The sequence below is a fragment of the Chelonoidis abingdonii genome, chromosome 7, assembly GCF_003597395.2.
Source record: "Chelonoidis abingdonii isolate Lonesome George chromosome 7, CheloAbing_2.0, whole genome shotgun sequence".
Classification (NCBI taxonomy): Eukaryota; Metazoa; Chordata; order Testudines; family Testudinidae; genus Chelonoidis; species Chelonoidis abingdonii.
In genome coordinates this window covers 35,688,617-35,714,477 of record NC_133775.1, presented here as the reverse complement: position 1 = coordinate 35,714,477, position 25,861 = coordinate 35,688,617, and the positions used below count along the sequence as shown (strand labels likewise).

Sequence of the window (25,861 nt, the reverse complement as noted above, 5' to 3'; positions counted from 1 at the left end):
GCTCAGAAAAGTACAGGGATCTATCCAAGAACCGTCTTGCAGGACAGGGACCTAACATTGTAAGCTGGGGCAAGGACATGTCTAACTAAATGTTTACATGGCATTTAGCACAATCGGGTTCCCGTGGCTCTCAGTTCCCTCATTTTGAAGCATATCACTAATTTCAGTCCCTTCTACATAAAGTGTGTCCTCACTTTAATTTTTTGAACTTACATAAAAAATAAAGAATGATAAAGGTTGAGGTTAGAAAATAGTTATTATACTACAGGAATTAATTCACAGGATTTTAAGTTTCCTGCATAAATATACTTTTGTGACCCTCACTTTGGGTCTTCATCACATTGCATCCCACATTCGGGCTCTGGCAAGTTGAGTGGCACGTAGGGCTCTGACCCTTTACTGTGGCCTCTAATTATTATTATATTACTACTACTGTGCTTAAACAACAACACCACCCTAACATGAGTTTGAAAGATGGGAGGTGTAGGCACAAACTATTCTTTTCACTTTTAAACTGTACTGTTTACTGTGATGCTGGTGCACAAGTAACGTTAACGCTATTTAGCAGTCGGTTTTTGTTTGTGTGGTTTTTTTTTATTGAATACAACTATTTTTTTTGCTATTTTAAGAATGCTGTAGAACTGATATCTCATTCCTATCAATTTATACCAATCAAGAACTGAGGGGAGTTAATTTTCAACAAATATTAACACTTTACTAGTAAGTGAGAGCCATACAAATGTAATTTTTGTCCATTTAAGCATAAAATCCATTCAAAAATCCATTTTAATTACTTCACTATTAAAAAAGAGTAGATTCATACTCAGTATATGATTATGCCATGTACATTTCTTAAAACTATATCAAGAGTTTTCTTATTCACTTCAATTGACTTTGGATCAGGCTCACTGGAATCAAACTGGATTTATTAACTAAAGCAAACTAACCAAAAATGGATTACTTCCACTATCTTGTTATCCTCCCTTATTCTCCTGACTCGTTCTTACACTCCCAGTCGTGTTTTCAAGTATGAATTTTATTTACTCACTCCTGCTCTATTAAATAAAGTAATCTTTGATTTCTTTACATTAGTTAATAATAATGGTCCAGATCTTGTACTTGTTCTGGCAGAAATCCATCTAAAATCTATGACAGTTTTACTTAAATAAGGTATCAAGAAGCTGGCTCAAGTTGTATAACAAAATATTAAATAATAGTATTAAGCAACAAAGATCTCATTTAAAATGGAGGCCACCAGATTCTATTCCCAAATTATTCTAATCTGACATCAGCACTGCCTCTACTGTCCTCAAACTAGTCAAATTCATCATCACTATTCAAACTAGCAGAAACAAAGCAAGAGAGAGCCAAGCCAGCATTGCTTTTGGAGTAGCAACTTTGTGATTTTTTCCAAGGTGCTGTTTTTATCATTTAAAATTCTTCTAAGGAGCAATCCCACAATGAATACTCTCTAAAAATAGTAATACCCACTATCTGTTTATCTGACTTAACAGTAGCCACAAGATGACATGAATGATACTGTTACAATCGTGACCAAAAAGCTGAAAATACAATTCTACTTCCTTGGTGAAATACCAGCTCTGTTTTCTATAGAGCTACCAATAAAACATTTTCTTGGCAGGGATTTCAGCATCCCACTCTTACATATAATAGCATTTGATTATATCCTTCTCCCCAACACTTCACATCTTGCTTGTCTTTATCATGCAAAGATTTATACCCATGCTTAACTTTCTGCACAGTGAATAATCCAACTGAGGTCTGGAACTACTTTCAGCATGCGGTTAGGCCTCTATAATGTCTTTGCAGGATCAAGGCCTTAGCCTGCAAGCTTTTTGTGTACATCGTCGTCACTACTGAGTTATCCCAGATGATTGGCACCCGAGTCTGAGCATAAAAGTTAATTTAGCCCATTGTGAGCTATCGCACTACACAGTCATACCTGAGTTACTGCATCCTCACCGGTGTGCTATCTTGTGTGTGTAGCTAGGACTTCTTGGGGCACGTCCCATGGTTCCCTGTATGCTTTTTTCCCAGTGAATTGTGGAAGAACTTATTTATTTATTATTTGGTGTATGCAATCTGGTTAAGCCAAGCCATAGCATTCGTATCAATTACGTTCAAGGCATGAAGATCTCCAGGAAGTTGAGTTATTTTGCAGTCCTCAACAGTGTGCCTCATGGTTTGTGGCTCTCCCACACTGGCATAGAGAGGATTGTCTCTAAGATTTATCTGTCCTTCTGGATGCACAGACAGAATTGTGGGAAGGCACTGGAGGTCCATCAGCACTCAATTGATTTAGCCTGCATCCTCACTGCAAAGTAGATGAGTTACCGGCCTGATTGAAAATGAATCACTGCTCTAATTCATACCCCCAGCTAGTCCAGGTTGAAAGCCAGTGCCAGGTTTACAATGGCGTCATGGAGCCGGTCCCATGCTCAGAAGGAGTCTCAGCCTGCTCTGCTTGCACTGCACCCTGAGATAGAGTGACCAGACAGCAACTGTGAAAAAACGGGACAGAGGGCGTGTCATAGCTTTCCTACTCAGATCTGAAGCTCAGAGTTCAGAAAATAAGATGCTAGCATGAAACCTCCAAGCTTAATTACCAGCTTAGATCTGATAGCGCTGCCACCAGCCAGATTCCAGTGTCTGGCGCACTCTGGTCTCCCCAAAAACCTCCCGTGGGGAACCACCAAGACTCAGATGCCTGAGTCTACAAACAAAAGGAATAACCCCCCCCTTGTCTCCTCTTTATTTCCTCCCAGGCTTCCCCTCCCTGGATGGCCCTGGACGATCACCCTATTTCAATTCCTTGAAATGAAAACAGAGAGATCCAGTTTCTTTCACCCTCAGTCAGAGTCCCTGCAAAGGTAAGCTTTGCAACTCTGACACAAAGAGATTTCCCCCTCCAGTCTTTCTCTGAGAGAGACGTACCCTGGCACAGAGATTCCTATCCCCTGAGCCTCAACTAGAAAAGAAAATCCACACGTTTTTTAAAAAAAGCTTTATAAAAAAAGAAAAAGACATAAAATGGTCTCTGTATCAAGGTTGACAATATACAGGGTCAATTGCTTAAAAGAAAAGAATAAACAGCCTTATCCAAAAAGATATACAATTTAACACATTCCACGCAAACTACACACATGTAATACAAAAACAATATAAAAAACTGTTGTCTTCTACCTTTGTACTTACACTTGGAACAGAAGATTAGAAAGCTTGGAGAGAGACAGTTCACTCTCAGAGCCAAGAGCAACAGAGAAAAAAGACACACACCAGAAGTTCCCTCCCTTGAGATTTGAAAAATCTTGTTTCCTGATTGGTCTCTTGGTCAGGTGTTTGGTTACCCCTTTGGCGGTGAAATAGACATTAACCCTTAGCTATTTGTTTATGACAGGGCGGGGGGTAATAAGCACCTATATAAGAAAAAGTCCCCAAAAACGAGACTGTCCCTTTAAAAATTGGACATCTGGTCACCCTAGTCCTGAGACCCCACCAGCCCACTGGCTTGCCCCATCCTCCCCACCACTTGCTCCTCTTGGTCTGCCTGCCGAGGGCTCCTCTTCACTCCCCTGGCCACACCCACCACTGGCTTCTCTCTGGCCCCTGCCCAGACCCCAGTGCACCTCCGTCTCCAGGCAGTGTCTGCCTTCCCCCACCTGTGAGGCCCCACCTGTCTCCCTGGAACTGAGCTGGTTGGGAGTGGTGCAGAAGCCTGGCCAGTCTCAGCCAGTTGGAGGGGAAAGTGTGGGGGGCTTGGCTGGGCTCCTCCAGGCAAGTGGGTCCTGAGGGAGGCTGGCTGGGGCAGGCCCTGGCCAGGCTGATCGCACCACTCCCAGGGCCAGAGCGATTCCGTGCCCCGGGAACGGCACTGGCAGTTCAGCCTGGCAGATAGTTGCCTTCCAACAGGGTTGGTAAATGCGGCTGGGAGGCAGGGCATAGGGGCGAGGGTGTCTGGAGGGTGGGTGGGGGTGCTGGGCTGTGAGGAGGTGGGGAAAATCTGTGTGCTGGGGCACTAGGGAGTGGCAGTTTTGTGTGGGGTGCTGGGCAGTTGTGGTGGGGCTGTGAGCAGGGGGTGCTGGGCAGAGGTGGTGTTGTGCAGGGCACTGTGCATTTATGGCAGCGTCTGGGGGGGGCCACTGGGCAGAGTGGGTCCGGGGGACTCTGGCCATAGGGAATCAGGCTGTTCCAGTGTTGGATGTGGGGGGCTCTGTGGCGTGGCATGGGCCCACCCCTGAGGGAAAGGGGAATGCTCGAAGCACAGGACTGGGCAGGCCACTGTGCATCTGGCACCTGCTGGTTTGTAAATAACGCCCTTGCACCGGGCTGGGCAGAGCAGGGCCGCCCATGCCAGGCCCCTGGCCAGCCCCTCACTCTGAGGACCAACACCCCCCATGCCAGGCTCCACTGTCCCCATGGGGGCCCACAAATATGTTTGGCGATGGGTCCACAAAAGGTTAATCTGGCCCTGTTGAAAGCACTCCTGAGTAAGAGCCCAAGTTAACTTTTCATTGAAGACAAATCCTTTATGGGAGTATGCTTACCTTCCTATGTTTTGTACAGGACCTTCTACAATAAGATCTAGAGCCTTATTGGGGTCTCTGACTGCTATTGCACTAGAAATAATGGATATCATAATCCTGATTCTGCAGCTGCTAAAATATGAAATACTTGGCTTGGGACAGAACACACATCTTTCCTGCATGCCAATATGCTGATGTATTTCTCTGCAACTCAGAAGAACTGCTCTTCCCAAAATCCTAGTCAAACTTCATTAAACAGCCACCAACAAAAAAGGATGATTAGCTGTTAGAAGTAAGAACTGTGTAGGGGTTAAGGGAACATACATCCTTGCACAACTGCTGAGGTGAGTTACCTGTTCACTGCCCCACCCCCAGCTTTCTCTGGAGTGTCACATGTTGGCCACTACTTCTTGAATAATGAAGGACATCCCAGGTACCTGGTTTGAGCTGGTATTGAAAGTCTTATGAGTCTGATCTTGCAATCCTGACAATGCAATTACTTCTGTAAGATAAAGTCATTGGGCAACCCCAACTGGAGCACCTTCTATCAGCAGGCCACAGTATGACAGGCACACCTAGCACAGAGTCCCTCCTCCAAAGTCTCAAAATATAGTCCACAGTGTCTAAGGGTAGCCCTTGTGGGATTAATTTATTAAGAGTTCCATGTATGTATAAATCATAACAGAAGCTCTACTACCATAGTGTAAACCCTACATGCAACATTTATCTCTGGCATCACTCACTATACCCTCATTTTGCACTACAGCTCTCAAATCTCTCATCATGTCCTAGCTCTCCAATGAAATCCCCTCCAGTCCTTGTAGTAGGACAGCACCCATACACCCTCCAACTGGACTGAAATCTTACTCTTCCCAGCAGGAAGTCCCACAGTCTGTCTGTTGAGAGATCATCTTTAGCAGGGCAACATCCTTCACTCCCCTTGGAGTCACAGTTCCTTTAGGCTCAGCTCTCCAGCCCAGGAGATGTTAGCGAGTAAGCTCCGCTACAGCTCTCTTGCATTCAGCCCTCATCCCCAACTCTCCAGTTTAGAGCCAAGAACTCCATCTGCTGGTCACTGGCTTTCAGTCCTCCAGCACTGCTTGTCTGGCTTGGAGACATCAGCCAGCAAGCCCATCTTACTGTTTTCTTCCTGCCTTCTCCTAGGAACTGCATAATTTCCAGGCGCTAGCCACTCTCATCCTCCCCGACAAACTCAATCTTCTCTAACCCTGTGCATCACTTCCTGGACTTTTATAGCCTCCGGGTCCAGCCCCACCTTCCCAATTGACCAAACTGGGAGCATCTGTTCTGGCACAAGGTTGCTGGACTACATTTACAGAGGTCAGCCACCCTCTGACAAAGGCTATTTGAGTGAGTAAGGGATGGTAGGATTGAGCTGTATGTGAGTGGGATTACATAATACTATCTGTAGTATGGCTCTATTACAGTGGTTTTCAACCAGTGATACACGTAGCCCATAGGGTACGCAGAGGTCTTCCAGAGGCTATGTCAACTTAAATCAGGGGCCAAATTTAAATTACAGTTTTTCAGTGGCAACAGAGTCGAAATTAAGGCCTTATCTAAACAAAGAAATTGTACTGCTTTAACTATACTGGTACAATTAAAAAACTACAAACTTCCTAGTAAGGATGCAGTTATACCAACAGTTTATTCCTGCACTAGAGGGGAATAATAAAGAACCTTTACAGGGAAGTAATTGCATTCAGGCATTGTACTAATATACTGTAATTATTTTGGTAAAAATATCATATCCCTAACCAAAATAGTTACACTGCTCAAAATCTGTGTGTACATTAGGCCTTTCCTGGCATCCAAAAGTAGTTGTTACTGATACAGTAGTGCAGTCCCCAGCATAATTGGGAGCTCTGGCAATAAAACTGCTTTTGGATGCCAAACAACATTTTTGAGATTGGCACAAAAACTAAGCGTCTTTCTTCACCACCTGATCTCCGCTGACACTAAAAGCACCATATTTTCTTTCTTCAATTTATTAATTTTTGTAACCTTTTCCACAAGCCATCTCTCTCTAGAGACCCCTTTTCAATTATTGTAAAAAGATATAATGAATCCTTTTTCACACTTAAAAAGGCGTATTTTGTAGCTGTCACCAAATCCATGTTCATCATTGTTGTGAAATATCAGTTTCTTTGCTAACCTAGAGTGGAATTTTTGCTTCATAACTGTTTTATCTGACATCAGGGTAACAAAAACTGATCAGCACAGTGTCCAAATGGCACTTTTTTTTAATGTTGAGGGCAATAACTAAAGCAGGGAATAGTATGTCTAGAAGGATTCTGAAGGGCTCTGGAATTGAGTGAGATATACTAGTCAGTGGAGCATCTGGCAACTGAAGGAGGTTCGGAGATTAGCTACTTTACACAATCTTTCCTCCTATTCCTGACTATCCACCAGCTTTGCAGTTGATCACCAACTGAAGGGTAATATTTTTGAGAAATGACTTGTTAAAAATTTGGAAACACAGCACTGGCCACATACACTGCAATCCTTTTATCTGAGGTTGATTGAAGACTGGGTCATTCTACGTCCAGTTGCATTTCTCACAAAATACCTCTAGCCTTGTATTATCTTTGAGAGACAGTTTATGATTTTCAGGACTACTAATTCTATGCAGCCTATCATGGCTAAATATGATAATAAGTATATATATTTGCCCGTCACTGTGGCATCTCCCCCACAACCACATGGCCTTAGAGAGTAGCAGTCTCAACTTTTTTGGGTCCTATCTGTTGGTGAATAAAGGTGGAATTTCTTGTTTGCCTTTTTTACTATTGCAGTGCACTAAGCTGATGGTTTCAATGACTTATCCATAATTCCTCAAATCCTTTTCCTTATTTTATGATGGATCACTGTAGCATTTAGAACGTATTCCCTAACTTGGTTTCTTGCTCTTCCACTATATTACTTTACGGTTATTTACCCTTCTGTGATTTTGGCATCTGCTGGATCAATCCCCTGATTTATCCAAATCCTTTTGAACCTCATTGCATTGTTCTTCTTTGTTTGCTTTTTCTCCAAATTTAGTGTCAGCAGACTTGCATAGCTTGTAACCATTTAATAGATTTATAAATTTACCTTAACATTTATTTAGGTGAATAGTTACAGGAAAGGAAAGAAACAAAACGTTGATTAAAAGTGCCGAAATTTAATCCAGTAAAACTATTGTTAGCAAGGGATTTCAAAGACTTTGTTATTTGTCGTATGCTGATGGACTGCTAATTAGAGAGATAAGTAATGTCATAATTTGGTTTGTTGCTCCAGGAGTGGACCAGAGTCCACAGAGTTCAACAGTGCACTCTGCAGCCAGAGGATCATCATATTTGGAGTGGGTTTTTTCTAACCAAAACAATTTGATACTGCACAAATCCATGAATGTCACTCTTCTAATTTTTTCTAGGTGCCATTATTATGGCTGGAGCTGGGAATGCCACCTATAGTTAAGTTTGCCCGACACTTCCCATTACAAGACCCTTTTTTCCCCTCCAGTTGCTTATAAATTTGCAAAATTTCTGTGGTTTGGGCTGCAATTTTCCATACTGGGTGTCTGCATCAGGCTGGTTTTTTTATTTTTGTTTAATTTTAGTTAAAATAGGTCAACCATTTCTGAGAATAAGATTAAGGTAAAATATGTTGTTTTGCCCAAGTTAAACAAAATTCTTACAACAATTTTGTTGAGTTCTAGCACCCCCATGCTTTGGAACAGGGACTTGAAATTTGGTAGGGGTATAGGGCTGGCTTTGTTATCATCTCCATGACAATTTGCCTAAATTTGGCTCAATTATAAGGTTCTGAAAAAAATAATTTTGCACATGCTCAGTAGAGACTTGTTAAAATCTGTCAGCTTAATATCTCTGAAGATTCCACCTATATTGAACATGCTCCAGTCTACGATTGAAGTGGCAGAGCAGGACTTTCCCTTCAATTGCTCTTCTCAGCAGCCAGGGACCACTGTGGTACTGGGCACAGGAACTGAGAGGAGGAAGACTCTCTCTCCTGTACTCCCAGTGCTCCCCCGGCTAGTGCCCTGGCAGCATAGAGGAGTTGGAAGCAAGCTGACTGAAATACAGAAGGATGAGGTGATGGGACTTGAAGGAGGATGGTAGGAGGATGGATGGAGTAGATTGGGTCCAGTAGCTTGGGGGAAGACTGGTTCTTGGAGCTGGGAAGAGATATTGGGACTGCTAGACAAAGAGACTTGGATCGGGAGCCAGAGGAGGAAACTGAGACCAGGGTTCAGGTGAAGTGAGAGACTGGGAGCTAGTCTGTGGGAATGGAAGTAAAGACAGATTGGATGAAGAGCTGGCGAGGAAAGATTGAGACTATCTGGGCAAGGAGACTTTCCCAAGGGGGAAAGACAGGAATGAGGAGCACAGGGAGGGAGACTGGAACTGGGCACCAGGGTGTGGGGCAGGAGTAATCCATAGGCAGACCGCAGGCAAAATCCAGACTGCCAGATGCTTTTGGAAGGACCCCAAAATCTTTTTATTTACTTATTATTATAATTATTGTTGGAGGGTTTTATATATATACATATACATATATATATTTTCCCTCTGGACCTTGACTACACCTAAACCAAGAAATTTGGATCTTGGCAAAATAATTGACTACCCCTGGTGGACAGAATGTTGGCCCTTGGACTCAGAGCCTGGAAAGGGAGACTGGAACTGGGATGGGGACCTTTGGAAGGTGGAGACTTGGGTTACATCTACACTACCCGCCAATCTCCGATCGCTCCGCCGTCGACTCTGGAACTCCACTGTGGCAAAAGGCAGAAGCGGAGCCGTCAGGGGAGCGGCAGCAGTCGACTCGCCAGCATCCTCACGGCCAGGTAAGTTGACCTAAGATATGCCGACTTCAGCTACGCTATTCACGTAGCTAAAGTTGCATATCCTAGGTTGACACACACGCCCCCCCCAGCACCCCTCCCGCCCAGTGTAGACCTAGCCTTGGACTAGGTAGGCCAGGAGATTAGAAATGGAAGAAAAAGCTTTTGTGTGGCGGTAAACTGGGGAGCGATCCTATCCAGACCCTGGAATTTAACCCAAATTCCTCTGGTTGTCAGCAAATAGCTGTCAATGCTAGCAAAATGTGTGTCTTTACCCTCTAATCACAGGACCAGATAGAGGATGACAATTTATATCTGCTATCAATTAGTCCTTTAGCTTCAGTGATAGAGATCTGTGCAGTTTATCTAAAGGTTACAACCTTGCTGATGAACCTATGGGTTTCAATATTATGCCACATGAGGAAACATTAAAAGAAAATTAAGATTGCAAAATCAAGTACTCAGAAATTAGGGAATGCTAGAGTTAAAGTAGTCCCTGCAATATTAATTTGGTCTCTTTTGCATATGCATTATGATAGTCTTTAACTCCATGATCACATATTTTTCCAAAATGCCACTGCCTCATTCAGAGCACAGGAAGGACTATGTTCTGGGGGTGAATCAGGGTTATGTAGTCAAGGAACTTGTTGTTTTTAGGACCCTTACATAATATACTGCAGATGTAGAAAGGTGTGTAATGAATGAGACAGGGAATTACAAGAACAAAAGGGATGTTCTTGTGGTTTAGGAAGTTGAATATTGCCCTGGAAGTAGGGTGACCAGATGTCCCAATTTTATAGGGTGCTTGACTTTGCAACATAAATGTTTATTTAATTTATTTTTGTATTTAATAGTATGCTACATTAAAATAAGTCCTTGTCTTAGGCCTTGTATACACTAGAGAAATTTGATACGTTAACCACTATTGGGGCTTCCTAAGATGATTATAATATACCATGTATTCATGATTCCAACGATGTGTAGGCACTCACACCAACATTTTGAGTGGACTTGCTTCAAGTAAAGCTAACCACCTTGTAGTCCTCCATCTTCCCAATATACATTAATGCAGAACCAGTATAAACAACAAATGCTTAGTGCCCTGCATAGTGCTAATACTCCTCCCATTGTTATCCAACAGTGCACCAATTAATGCTTAGGAGGTCTGTCTGGCCTAGTTTCTGAATTGTATAGGGCAACGGTAAAGGTTCGTGGAAGTCCCTTTTCCAAACAAATAGTGTTATAAACACCATAGCATTGACGTCTCCATGGATGTAGCAAGATAATTTTTTTATCAGTGTCTCAGAAGACATCTCCTTACAATCACGTGGTGCAGCTTTTTTTTTTCCTCCTGGTAAGCTGGTAGTGTTGTTTGCCAATTATGCTTGGTGGTATAAAGCAGACATTTTGGAGTGATGATCAACAGGGGCAAAAAGAAGATCCAGTTGCAGCTGAAGTGCTTATGAGCCCATGATCAAACTGATTAATCTAGTCCATTAATCAGTACCAGGGGCAAACATTAAAAGGGCTGGAGGCCGGAGCAAGGCCAAAGGCAGTGAGGAAAATTTGATTATTTTATGAAGACCTAAAGCATACTTTTGGGATTTACCCATCAATCCCACCTGAAATACTGAGGACAGCACCAAGGCATCATGTACAGTGATGGTGAGGGGGGTCGAAGCAAGAGAAGGAAGAAGAAAACAATGTCTCCATTGCCCCAGTAGAGATCAGGAATAAGTAGGAGGATTGGGAGATCTCTGAAACAATGCCAGCATTCTCTCTTTGGAGAATCAGGATTAAGAGTTGACAGCAGAGATGATGGTGATGCTGCCTTGGGAATGGAGAAGCCTGATGAGGGGCTTCATGTACAACGCCGCTTTTCCAGGAATTATTATATTATTATTGGGGCTTGGTTTGCGAACTTGTGGCTGGAAAGAGGCCACTAGATTCTTTCCACCGTCTAGTATTGCTGTGAGGTGGGTGGGGGCAACCTCACCTGGGGATGAACGCTCCCCCTCAGTTCTGACACTACAGCGCAAGCAGCAGCGGCCCTACTCCAGCCCCCTCGCACTCGAGCTTTTCGCCACCGCATTCCAGAGTTTGCCGCCACGTTGGGCCGCATGGGCCAGTCTTTGCAACACGAGTGGAATCCCAGCACGCCCGCCGCTGTCTGGCCCATTGCATGGTGCTACGGGCTGAACACTGCGCCGTGCTGCCCGCTGCGGGCTCCCTTCTCAGCGGTGCTGTCGGCGGGGCGCGTCCAGCAGGGGCTGCGCTGAGGACAGCGCCCCCCACCACCTCAGCGCCGAGTCCTCATTCCCACTCCCTTTCCAACCTGTTGCGCTATTAGCATAGCCCCGCCTCTGGTGTGGCGCTGCCCAATGGGAGGTGGCGGGCCCGAGGGGGCGTGCCCGGGGCGGGGCTGGGAGCGGTCGGGGGCCGGGTGGCTGTGGCGCTGGCCGCAGGGCGTGAGTCCAATGGGCAGAGCGGAGGGATGCGCAGGGGCCAGTCGCGGCCCGGCTGCTGGCTGCGCTCGGGGACTCGCTTCTGCTGCCATCTCACGGCGTTCCCCGTCGCCGCCTTCAGCCCGGTAAGGACCTCGCCCGGGGCGCGTCCTGTCCCCAGTGTCCGGCCCGGGCAGCTGCTGCCGGCCGGAGCGTTGGGCGCCCACTTGGGCTTGCAGGGGCCGTGCCAGGCGCCGCGAGGGGCGGGTGCAGGGGAGCCGAGGGCGCGGCCTGGGGGGGAGCAGGGTCCGGCCGGGGGGGTCTGAGGGGCTTCGGGACTCGGCTGTCGCTGCTGGAATGGGGACTCCCCGCTTTCCGCCCCCCCACCCTTCTCCTGGCAAAGTGCGCCCTTGGCGGGGCCGGGCAGTCTGCCCCCTGCGTCCCCATGCGCTCTGGGCTCCACGCCCGGGGGCCCCTCTGTTCGGGGCATCCTCCCTGCCTGCGGCCAACGAAGGGGACCGAGGGGCGGCTAGGAGCGTCCGCTAAATCTCCTGCCCCATGAAATGCCCCGTCCCCTTAGGCTCGGCCCTCGGGGACCCTCCTCCTCCCCGGCAGGGCTGCTACCTGCGCCCATTGCGCTCAGCCTCCCCCTTCCACTGCGGTATGTTTGCGAGCGGCTCCTCTCCATTGTATGTAAATCCTGGGCAGGAGGGCGAGGACGTGCGAGTTGGCAGCTGGCTGCATCGGCTGGGCGAGGGGCCCCTGCCTGCCGTACAGAGTCCTGCTAGGAATGCGAGACATTCCGTGTGCGAGGCGTGGGAGGCAAACCCTCGCTGTAATCGGGCCCAGTTGGAGCTACACGGCAGCACTGCTGTGTGCTCTGGCTGCATTTCATAAACAACCCGGGTTGAGAGCTTTTTACTGTTCCTTTAAAAAACAGATTTGTAGATTTTCGCTCCAAAGGAACTCTTCAAAATGTGGCCCTGGTAGGAAATGTTATCGTCTGCGAGAGAAAATTGTGCTGAGGTGCAGATTTCTGAAATAGTTGGTCTGGGGTGTGTGTGTGGGTTGGTTGGTTTATTTGGGAGTGGGGAAGGGGAGTGGGGAGAGGATGGTTTGTGATGGGAACTACTTGTTCTTAACCGAAGTCTGAGATATTTATAAGAGTTGTTTTGGACTTGACAAGAGACTCTAGCCTAAAAAAAAAATGTATAAGAATGAACATGAAACTTTTTTCTTCTAGTAATTAAATACATGTGTTTTGGGAGGAAACTTTTTTTTCCTCCTACCTCTGTCTTGTGACAAGTACAAGACACAAGGAAAAAAATAGAAGAACATATCTACAGCAAAAATTTGACTAAAGGAGATAAATATTATGTAATTCCTAATATTACAACTGAAAGAGTATAGGAAAATATTTTTAGATTTCTGTGTTAAGTGTTTATACATGTTTTACCGTGTCTCCTGAATAGCCATTGCTGTCTTCCCCTTTTTGTGTGAGTTAGTCACACAGTAGTAGATGAGACAAAAACATTTTCAGAAGAGGGAAATCTAAAAGCATAGTCATATCAAGGGGGACTGGTCAAGTACCCAAAACTATGTTAAATTCATTATTGAAACTGACTGTCTTTAATTTGACTGTGTGTCCCTTTTAAATACGGTGAAAAATTCTGCTTATGTCTCGGTAATAGAAAATGTTACACTTGTTGAAGGAAGGAAGAGGTTGTGTGAAAGACAGAATTGCAAAGTAGCTTTCTGGCTTGGAGACTAACACATGGGAACTGAGGAAGATTGCACAAATGTTTTGCTCAACTGTGTGTTTGTTTAATGTAAACTTCACCTGTAATCACCTCCTCCACACACTTTAGCAGGTTTCTATTAATGTAGTTGTTATGTTGGAATTATTAATTTCATTTTCAGCATTGTTTATATATTTTCTTATAGTGTTATACATACTACTTCGAAACAATATATATTACAAGGCAGTTAAACTGGGTTAGTTTTCTTTCTTTTTAAGCATCTGACAAACCAGTAATGCCGTAGTATAAAAATTTTTGACCTAATTTTCTCCTTTTTATTATTCCTGGTAGTTTTAAAACAAAAGGAGAAAAGTAATGGAAATACATGAGAATACTACCTGTCAGAACATATAGTGGGAGTATTCAAAACAGAGGAGTTACTGGTTTCTTTAAATTATCTAAACAGATTTTAAAAAATGTATACAATACCTCTTTCAACCTGCAGTGAATACCTACAATTGTATTATAACAAATTCTTGCTTTCTTGTGTTTATATTAAGAATAGTTAAACTAGCAACTTCACTGAGGTGCAAACAAATATATTGTAATCTCTGCAATTCAAAGTCTTAAACATTTGGCCTTTATAATGTTTGCAGTTATTTTTCCTCTATGAGCTAGACATACAATGTAAAACATAAATTCTTTCCTCTTAGTGTTTTAGAGGATAAATGTAGTCATTTATCAAAATGGAACCATACCTGACTTTGCTACCTGGAGCTTTATGCTTTGAAGTGAATTACTTCAGTTGGCACAATGAAGTAGGAATGACTCTGGTTTTGTTAAATTAAATGAATAGAGATGGCTGCTTAGTTATATCAATTTATTCATTCCAAAGTACAAACTTTCTTTGGGAGTGAACTTCCTAAAAGTGCTGTACTAAAATAAAATAGAACTCCCTGAAATTAACTCCTGTGGGTTTTACAGATTGAATCTCAATATCTAAGACACTAAAGAAGTTACATTTTTGGAATCTCAGTAGCTTCTTTGCCTTCCTTTATGTTTTTAGAGTGAGTTACTGTTATTAAAAACAATGGCAGTTGGCTTAAAATCCCATGTTGCAATTAAACTTTAGCCTTTTTCAGACTGTTTTCCTTTTTTCATCCAACTGTGGTAGGCCAGTAAGATCCCTATGAAATTTTACCATGTTTAAACATGGTAACCAACAATCTTATTAACTGAAATGGTGTTGAACATGGCAGTGCTGCCCAGAGGATTCAGGGGGTCTGGGGCAAAGCAATTTTGGGGGCCCTTTCCATAAAAAAAAAGTTGCAATACTATAGAATACTATATTGTGTGGGCCCCTGTGGGGCCCGGGGAAAATTGCCCCACTTCCTCCCTGCCCCCCCTCCAGCAGCCTTGGAACATAGCCTAGTTGTCCATGCGTTTTTTGTTCAGCATTATGCCAGTTTTTCATGGTTGTTGGCAACTGTTCAGCCATGGTAAAATTTTATAGTGTAGACCCAGCCTCAGTGTATGCATTATAGAGTTTATTACAATTAGGGATTCATGAACACATGTTCAGGAAAGAGAACAGTTCTTTGGAGTAAATTTAGAAATTAGTTTATGTAGTTCCAGGACAAAGCCTATAGACTACCTTCATGCACCACCTCCATCTGGTCTTCAGGTAATGTTAGCATTAATTAATTATTTGCTTTATAACTTCAGATAATCAAAGGATTTTAAAACAATTTGATTAAATGTTTCCATATCCAAGAATTTAACATTGAAAATATTTCCAGGCATTGTCAGTATGAAAATTTTACCTTTCAAATGTTGTTCTCTTCTATTAAATATCACCCTCTTTTCTCCCCACTCCTTATTAATTTTAAGGGCTTCGTCTTTGGCCTTTCAAATGGACATTAAGTGACATTGAATGTTAGCTGCAAGAATTTTATAAGTACTGCATCAGCTGGGATGTTGCGACAGAACGGTGGAAGTAACAAGCGTGGTTTGGGATTAGCCCGACTATCTACATCCAATTTCTTCACCATCTCCAATTCAGGAAACTGGGGAATGGGGCGCAGCGGCAAGAGCAACTCTCTGAGCAGTATTAGCTCCAACTCTGATTGCTATGACAGTCCTGTTGTGGATCCAGAATACATCATGCAGTTGGTGAATGATGTCAGAAAATTTGCAGATGTGCTACTCTATTTGAAAGAAGCCATTCTTTCCGAAGGTATGTCAGCTACTTTATCCTGTTTCTTAGCTGGTTTGAAATTCACACACACACAGCTGTACCCAATAGGAACAGTAACAAACATTACTGTGGTTTTTACTTGTTTTTTCTTTCTGCCAAATACTTGCATGATTACAGGAAGTGGTGAATGTTACTTTGGGTGCTACGTTTCCTCATCAAACACAGTGCATTCTGTTTCCTAATGAGACATAGCATAAAGCTGATACAGTTGGTAAAGACTTGAGTAAAAAGAAGGAGGGGAAAGTCTGGTTCCCATCAGACTGGCTGAACTGGCACTGGAAAATAGTGAAACTATAAATCAGTCCTGTAAACAACTGATGTTTTTGTAATTACAAAGTATATTGTTCATATTTTGGCTAAGATCCAGTTTCCATGCTATTATAACTGTTACCAGTCTAATTGTAATGAAATTTAACTTTTCTATAACGCTTGCTTTTTCCAGGCCAATGTATTTGTTTACCATCTTCTGCTAGCATGTGGAAACTACAAATTTGCTTTCTTAGCCCATCCTCCTGGAACACATCACTTTTTTTTTTTTTTTCCTTTTCCTAAGGTGACCAGATGTCCCAATTTTGTAGGGACAGTCCTGATATTTAGGGCTTTGTCTAATACAGGCTCCTATTACCGCCCCACCACCTGTCTCAATTTTTCACGCTCGCTATCTGGTCACCCTGTCTTTTCCTGAAAGGGAAGTGCTTTCAGTTTTTCTTGGCCAACAGCAGGAAAGCTTTTCTGAAGAGGTGTTCTCTTGTTAAAACTCTGAGCTATGTCCAAACTAGTCTGGTATGGGATCCATTGATTGCTATTAGCAGTTTCTCCCACCCGTTTTTACCTGTAGATAGTTGCAACTCCTTTTCCTTCTTCCACCACTACCATCTAATTGTCCCTTTTCTCTTAGTTGCCTTTCTAGAGTTGTAATGAGCAAGTTGACTTAATTATCTTCTTTTAGGAAGGGGAAAATCCACTGAAGTTCTAATTTTCATGAAGTGCGTGGCACATTAAACATTTTTAGTAGACACAATAGTCTGTATAATAGCTAGAGCTAGTTTGTAAATATGGTCTAATACTTGCAGCTTCAAGTGGTTTCTCACTGAGAGAGACATTATTGCTGTTACTAATGTGGCTTATGATTTCTTAAATCTGATCTTTGGTTTTGTTTGTATCTGTAGTGTGGGGCATCCTCTTCCTTTCTGTTTAGATTTTGGGTCAGTATAACAATTCTCTCATAAATATTCTGAGGATTTCTGACTTAGCATCACCCCAATAACTGCCTTTGGTTACAAACAAGGATAATAAATGTTAGCTGGAATGGAAAATGCTACTTTCCTGTCATTTGAGGTATTCCCACTTATGTCGAGGTGGGCTCCAGAATCTAAGTTTTATTTAGACAGGGAAAAAAAGAGAGATTCAGGATGTGAATGTAGCTACCATATTGTAAACAATATACTGTTTTGAGTCTGCAGTTACAGTGAAAGAGTTGCACCAGAAAAGTGGTGAACAAGTCTTAAACGTACAGGTAACTTTAAAGCCTAATGCTGACTTAAGTGTCACTATTGTTCACCACAGCTTGACACACGGGTAGATGTGGTCATTTGATGTGGTCAAACATCTGTCTGGCACCTATTAACATCTGAACGGACAGTCCATAGGAAACAACCGCCAGAACACAAGTGTATTCTAGCAGCCATAGAGGCAGTTTTAATAAATAAACTCCAAGGCTCCAAAATATAGTGTGGAAGGTAGGTTATGCAATCTCCTTTTAGTCTAGATCACACAATAACTTTAATAAACTGTTTTCACTTTTGTCAGCTTATGAAATTAACAGTCTTTAAAAAGGATGGATCTTTAAAAATTTTCTGCATCTGTTGGGTGCTGTTACTTGACACTTTGTCCAAAATACATACACACATTCTTAGTCTGTGTAGAACAGTAACTATAAAAAATCTCAGATATCAAATAATGCAGAGGTAAACTTTCTTTCAAACTGAGGTGCTCTGCTTTGTACTGCTGACCAATAAATTGGCCCAGCATTTAGGCTGAAGTTAGCAGCTGGCAAATTTCAGAATAAACAGAGAAAAGCCACTTCACGCAACATGTAACTTATGTGTGGAAGTCTCTGACACAGGTGGTCACTGAGACAACGCACTGCTTACATATAAAAGGATGGATAACTTTGGTCACTAATAGTATTTATGATTTATCACCTTCTGAAATTATCCAACTAATTTCAAGTTTCAGAGTGTAAAATCAACTGTAGGGGCCAGGAAGGAATTTCTCCTGACTTCTTTGGATATCATTACTTCAGTGACTTGGTGCATTTTTTATATATATAAATTTGAAACTTTCCTTTGCATTATCTGGTATTAGTACTGCCAGAGTCAGGATACTGGACTTCATGATTAGTATGTCAAATCATATCTTTCTAACTAGCAGTGAAGCCGTAATTAATTTATAATTTTCCAATTGTGTGCACCTTCAAACAGCTGAAAAGCAACCTGTTGGAGGTGTTGGTGTAACTTTCTTCAAAATTATGCTGTCTTCAGAGATTAATTAAGATCACTGGACCAGACTTTTGAAGATATATAGGTGCCTGGTGGGATTTTCAAAAGCACCTAAGGTCCCTAAACACCTTTTAAAAATGTGGCCTATTGTGCCTAGATTGACTAAAACATTGTTCCCTTGGGGACAGGCAGTTTCATTTATAGCACATAACACAGTTGGAAATGCAGCTCTCAACTGCTGCTTTTTCTGTTCCCTCAGGTGACCTCATGATGTGATTTAAAAGCAGGCAGCCAAAGTCCATGTCTCTCCTCTTGCTTGGGTTAAGTTCCAGCAGACAGTTGGCAAACCTTGGTCATTGTATATCATCCTAAATGCTCTTCTTTGCTGTGTCCAGGCTCTCTGAAGCCATCTATCTAGATTTATCTACTGCACTCAACCGTAGTATAGTTCCTAAGGCGCTTCCTCCAGTTCTCCACCAGTCCTCCTGGAGAGGATAAGAAGAGCTGCTTTATTTTAGCAGACTTTTATCCTGGGAAAACTTAAGTCTTTCAGAGAACCCAAAGTCTACTTGCCGAAGTTTTCTGTGCTACCATCAACTATTTCTCTGTCATACAGTGTGCTGTAGCAATGCATCATTGATCAATAGAACAACTTCATGTTGTCTGTGCAAAGGCTGATCTCATACTGAAAGTCAAAAGACACTGGATGTGTAGGTACTTTATGCTGTTTCACCTGTTGCTGCCAATGGATCTCTCAGTTTTGCACTGAAAAGGTAAAATAAGTTATAGGTTAATTAGTACCAGAATTCTCTTGGAAGGGTTGGTCTGGGCAAAGTGTTTATTTTGCCAAACAAAAATTTGTGTTCAGTAGCATACGTAGGTATGTTAACTTGATAACAGGCAACCATTTATTGGCCTCTGCCACTTCAACATTGCTGTGTTTTACCTACTAGTCTTCCATTTATCTGACAAATATTGCCTGATTGTATTAAGGGTCATGTCTTGACTCCATAAATATTTTGCCTTTTCAATGCAGATTGACAACTTCTTTTGCAACTACTAGTGTTAATATTGCAGGCTTTGACCTGAGGACGAAGGTTATATAATGCAGAGGCTCACTTACCCAGTACCCTGACCTGGCACAGATTGCTTCAGCTAATTTTCAGGGGCTGACTCTTCTTGCATTGGTGTCAATATCAGAAGTCCCATTGATTTCAATAGGCTTAGGTGCTAAGTTTCCAACTGGATTAGCATTTATTTTCCCTGTTGGAAGGGTTTGGCAGTTTTTCCCATGGTTCAGTTTTATCATTTTTCTGGTTCTTCTGAGGTAGTGGTGTACTCTTGGGTAAACTATTCAGGTAAGTTACCTTGTATTGATGAATGTATTTGTGTCTGAACCAGATCATAAACTCCTTTTCAGTGTGGACTTTATCTAATGCTTTGTAAAGCACCAAACATTACATTACATGAATACTGAACTGCAGAGATTTCCAGAGAGGAGAATGCTGTATGTTTGTCTTCTCATTTTTTATGTCCACTACAGTGGCATTTCCATTTGTACTAATTAAATGAACCTCGATACACACTTGTCGAAAAAAATTATTTTTGCTGCTTGGACTTCAGGGAGACTGCTGCTTTTAACCTAAGGTAAAGTAATTGGCAAATCACTACAGTACTGTTCTTCATGGTTTCTAATAAGCTTTAGTCAGAACTTTGTCCTATCTAGCAGTTGTTGTTGTTAGATAAAGTGGGACTTAAACAGAGTTTGTGAAACTGGTAGGAGTGGAAGGTTTGATCTCTTGCAAAATTGTTTATAGTGCTTATGGATAGTGCTTGGTAGGTTCTCTCATGAACAGTGTGTAAACTATCCAGTGCCATTTTCCTGAGCATGCAGACAGCTTTTGTACTTTTGCTCTGGTTCATAGCTGTATCAGGTGTGATACACCAAGGCAATATTAATCAGACTTTGATCAGTGCATGGCTGTTCAGAGTCATTTGGGAGGCTTCAAAACTTTTGAATCATTTCAATTTCATGTTGCTTTGTGAGCAGCAGCACTGTTAGACTCTGAAATTATTCATAGAATAAGAACAACCAAAAAATGGCAGTTGAGGGGAAAGAGTAGAGTAATTATGGTCATCTTTTCCACCCTTCACAGCAGCCTGGTAGCTGTAGAGTAGGAGATACCTGTCAAGGAAAATTACAACAGCCAGGAGCCTCCCGGCTGGAGAAGTAAGCCAAAGCCTTTTCCTTTTCAAAAGCTTTGGCTATAGGGGGCTGAGATGCACACCAGCATGGTGGCCAGGGTCCTCACTGGTGGGACCACTCCCACTCTTGTTTGTGTGTCTACCTCTATTTAGTAGGTTTAGTCTTCCAGTTAGCAGATACCTGATCCATTTTTTAAGCCCCAGGCTCAAGGCACCAAGCTAGAGAAATAGTTTTACTTATATGGAGAAACTGAAATGGCAGCTTGTTCGAGTGGATCAAAAATGGAGCCTTCACTCTAAATTCATCGGAAGAGGGTTTTGAATAGCCCTTGTGGCGCATAATTGTCAAACTTTATAAGGCAGTGTACAGGCTAAACTGGTTTCTATCCCTCTCTCTGAGTACCCCTTCCTTTTGAGTCCAGGCATTAAGTTCAAAGTGAGTGTTGTGCTCATGAGATGTGAGGATCAGCTGAAGCAGGTTCTCCCTGAGAGGGACTTTACCCAACTCCCAGGTCTATCATTGTCCATCTGTTGTTAAAAGATCAATCTTCTCTGTTTCTCTAGCCAGATAATAAATCAGTGCGGCTAAAGGGGAAAGTCTCGGTCTAAGTTCTGCACTTAAGTAAGAATTTCAAGACTGGAACTGTTTTGGCTAAATTACATAAATTAAAATTAGTAGATCTCTTGGTGAAAACAGCTATTTCCCACCTATATCAGAATTAGGGTTAGGCATCCTTATTCTTGTTGGGTAGTGCAGAAACAGCTGACTCTCCAGATTTGACCTACATTTCCCTGGTGTCTGGAAATAATAGATTCCGTTGTCCCTCAGGATCACTGTCAGTTGCATTAGGGTCTTGTGAGATTAAAAGTACTTCTCCTGCATTGAGGGAATCAAAATAATGGGCCAGCGCAGTATAAGGACATTAATACTCTTACAACACAATGGAATGAAAATGGACACACGAGCTATTTGCATGAAACTAGATTTTGAATTCCTGGGATGCTCTCTAAAGTCTACTAATGACTTAGAGGAATCCCTTTCCCCTAGTGATTAAACAAATATGGGTAACCCTTTTCTACGCATCTTTTCTGGGACCTGATCTGGTCACTTAGAGTTGCATCAAGCAGTGGAGATGCTGTATTCTTAGTTGAGTGGTGCCTCAGATTTCAGGTTTTTTTATGTACTTTTAAAACAGACCAAAACAGGTGCCAATCCTAAACTCCAGACAGCTTTAATACGAGTTTAAAAACACAGCAAAACACTTCTTAAAAAAATCCCAAAAATAACTCAGTAGGCAGTTTAGCAAATGGAAAAATTACCCACATTTAAGTCGCATCCTTCTCTCCAAAGCACCTGTATGGTGGTCAGCCCTGAAGTGTGTCCTAAAACTGTCTCCTCGGACTGTAACTTGCAGCAGTAATGCCGGGAGAGGGTGGCGATCTCTTCGGTAGGAGGCTTCCAGGACAACTAAAGGGAGACTTTCAAAGGCATAGGGCAGTCAGATACCGATTAAAAATCAATGAGAATTGGATGCCTGATTGTCCTTTGACGCTGAAAATCTCCACATTGTGCTTTGTATATAGTGTGGGGATGAGGTACCCCAGTGCACTGAACTACCCCTAGTAACTTGCAGATGACCAGTTCACATAGCACAAGTGTTGTAGGTGCACAAGTGAGAGAGGTCTTTTAACAATTTTGCTGCTGCGCTCTGTACCAGATTCAGTATGTATTTAATATGTAGCCAGAAGCAGAGCACATTGCCATAATCTGATCTTGGCTTGACAATGTTATGAGTAGGCTTATCAGGATTTGATTAAAGTTGAAGTTAAGTGTCTTTCAGCTGAGACACTGAAATTGATGATAAAAATTCCATAGGTAGCAGTCCTGAACAAGTGCAGCCTTCCCCCTGCAACTTGTGCCTGCAGGGTTGGGGTGTCCTCAGCACTGCTGCAGCCCAGGGAGCCCTCTGCAGCCATGTATGCTCTCTTTCACCCTCTCACAATCTGGGAGTCCAGACACTGTCCCTGGGCAGGAGTCATTCAGCAGCAGGTGGCCTCCCTTCTAGCCAGGGAGCTCATCCTCCTTGGACTCCTGATTGGGGGTCTCTGCTCCACCAGGCCAGGACCTCAGTCTCCCCTGCTCCTTGTGGCTGGGTGTTTTGGGCCCTTCAGCCGTAAAGGGAGCCCTCAGTAGCCCTGCTGTTGGTTCTGGGAATCCCCTGCAGCTTCACTGTCAGCGCTGTCCAAACCGCCCTTTAATTTCATGCAACTGTAAAAATTAAAGTGGTTAAAAATAGAATAAATTTCTTAAAAATACAAGTTAATTGTCAATTCTGTCTAGCTGAGTCATAGTATGCATCTGGGAGAGAAGGCTGCAACCTCCTAATCAATGAGCTTAAATCAGCAAAGACTATTCTGGCTACTCCTGAAAGCAGGTGTCAGGGGATCTAACCAAACACCTAAATTACAGACACAACCCTTTGGTCCAGAGGAACAAGTATAAACTTTACCATACGATCCAGTTGATTTTCTCAGCCCACTAACATCGCCTCTTATCTGGACCGAGTTTCAGCCAGTTTGCTCTCATCCATGCCTCAGTCTCAAATAGACTCTGAGAAAGGTGATGAGCTGTACTCTTGGGAACCAGATCTGGTGGTATTTACACATTGAAGGTGTCTCATGTAACCCATGCAACTACCCCATTTGCTTCTCACATGTTGAACAAGAGGGAGGCCAGGATAGGATTCTTCAGAGGCACAGGATTGCTCTTGAAAAAGAAGAGATTGCCCTACATTATCCAGGTTTCTCCAAGAGATAAGAGAAAAGCCACCTTGTTCATTTTGTAAAAGAAAAATGTATAGCCACTGAGTGGACAGTCTCACCCATTCGAACCAAAAGCATGGGACAGAGCTTGCAAAGTTTAATATTGACCAAAAAAAAAATCCAAAAATTTAACTTTGCAAATTCATGCAGTATGCCAGTTTTTAAAATAAAAATAAAAAAAAACTTATGTAGATTGGTGCCACTACCATTTTGTTTTGTTGTGATGTCACCAACATAGTGCATGGTGGAGCATCATTCTGAATGATCTCATTGATATTGATCCCCATTAGTTTGACTTAAGGGGATCAGGTGGGAGTGCTTAGAGAAGCACAGTTTCTGTTCCTAGTGCGAGTCCAGTTCCATTAACTCAGCTTATATAGGGTGTTGAGGAAACTCTACTAGAACCATGTTTCACTTTATTACAATAGTGATCCTTAATTGTATCAAATTAGAGAAGGAAGAAGCACTTTTTTTGCTTTTTGGCTTTGATGTAGTAAATGACAGGGATTTATATTTCTGCTGTTTCGACGGCTTAGAAATATGTAGTGTACAGCTCTCTCACGACCATACCTGCTGAAATTTACTGTTTTGCATCTTTAGTCGGTATCGTGATGGTACATTAAGTAATTAGAAGGGTAAAATGCATATCTGGATATTAAAAACCTAAATTAGTTATATTATGTGCTTAGATTTTAATTCTAGTATATCTGAATGTACTTTTGAGTGTAGAATAACCACTTCTTACTCTTTGAGGTAAGAGTTACCTTGAAAGTATAGTTTTATATGCTGTATGCATGGTTCTGAGTTCTTTTAATGAACAATGGCTTCTTTCTTTCTGGAGTCATCCTAGCTTCATCCTGTCTCCAATCGCTGTAAGTAATGTTTGTAGTCCTGCTCTAAAATGGTAATGTAGTATCTTGGAATTCTGTTTTTCTTGTATAACTGCAGAATAGAATTATCACCCTTAAATATCAAATGTCTCTAAAGATCAAATTCTGCAGTATGACTTCTAAGAGTCTGATAACACCCTGGTCTCAGATACTAGCTACCATTGAAGTAGATACTGGAATACTTGAGTCCATGGGGCTGGAAAGAAGTGTTACATTTCGTATCAGAATGAGTAGCAGGCTTTCCTCTCTTATATGTAAAAAATAAATACTTTCTATTTGTTAGAAAAAGTATGGTACTGCATAGAGGTTATTTCCTCTCAGTGCAGGGGAAATATAGGTGGGTACCTCTTCTGCTCATCTATTTTATGTCCTAGTGAACAGTGAGGGTGTTAATTTGGGATAGTTGTGGAGTTGCCTTAGTCAAGGCTGGCATGTTTTATGACTTATGTAAAATCAAGTGTCTTACACAGGTGCAGATCACAACTCTTGTGCACTCTATAAGATGTCTTTACCTTGCTGTCATACAGCCAGCCAAGGGCAGAGCAGAGAGAGCAGCCTTGCCAGAGAGATTAAAGTACCAATTATGGCTCTTTCCTATTCAGTCTGGCAGAGCAGAATAAGTGCAACGTTATGGGAATTGCTAGATCAGCCATGAGAGGAGGGTGCCTGTGGATGGGTCCTCTGCCCCCAAACAAGTGGAAGACAAAGTGGGTTTTGCAGGGCAGGAAGGGAAATAGTATAGGAAGGAGAGCACCTATTTTCCTGTTTGTGTTTGGGAGCTGGGAGGATGACTTCCATGAAGCAGCATCTGCATGAGGACTTTCCATTGATCCAGCGTTTGTGCAGCTGGATGATACTAGTTAGAAATGCCTGCACCCTAGATACACTGGGACCAGGATTTTTAAAATGACTAGTGATTGAGTGCCTCGTTTTTTGAGAGCTGCCTAATTTCAGACATCTGAGTCCTGATTTTCAGAGTGAAGATGTCCAGCTGTTTTGAAAAATTGGGCCCCTTTAAGGACCTGTCTGAAAATCTTGTATTAGCGCTACCAGCTCTTAATCTAGTGTAGATGAAGCCTCAGAGTCAAAGATGAAAGATCCCCTGCTTCCTGCATCCCCTTTAGTTCTTGGTCTTGATGGTTCTGTCGTGGTCAATGTCTTACTACAATATTTTTAATTTGATTATCATTGTTGCATTCAACTTTGTTTCTTTACGTTTGTATTTTTTCTTAGTCCAAAACATAAACTTCCACATTTGCTTCCTAGAGCCTGGCTGAGTGAAAAGCCTGCCTATCTTGAATCAATGCAGAAATCTGACAGCAACCATTGGCTGTAGCATGCATGGGTTAATTAAGGAGAAAATACAATGATTACTTGTTATAATAGCAAGAATAGTTTGTATTCCTTTAGTAAACATCTTCAAGTCTGTTATTCTTGTCAGTGCCTTTCTGGTTGAATACACTGGTCTACAATTTTTGAGAAGTCGTCTGCTTCAGAGATAAAATGTGGTATTTATTATGTATTTTGATGTGCTGAATTCAAATATGACAATTAAAACAACTGATTGGCTACTGTTTCTAAGATATTTAAG

The 25,861-nt window shown here is 42.4% G+C and overlaps 1 protein-coding gene across 1 annotated transcript in view; it reads left to right on the top strand.

Moving 5' to 3' along the window:
- The first annotated feature begins 11,912 nt into the window (after positions 1 to 11,912).
- The window catches only part of ARHGAP29 (Rho GTPase activating protein 29), an 81,672-nt gene continuing 67,723 nt past the window's right edge, over positions 11,913 to 25,861 (top strand). Inside the window, exons 1-2 of the mRNA XM_032777872.2 lie at positions 11,913 to 12,001; positions 15,485 to 15,830. Of these exons, the coding sequence (XP_032633763.1) occupies positions 15,569 to 15,830 (262 nt within the window). The 5' untranslated portion in view covers positions 11,913 to 12,001; positions 15,485 to 15,568. The remainder of the gene's footprint in view (positions 12,002 to 15,484; positions 15,831 to 25,861) is intronic.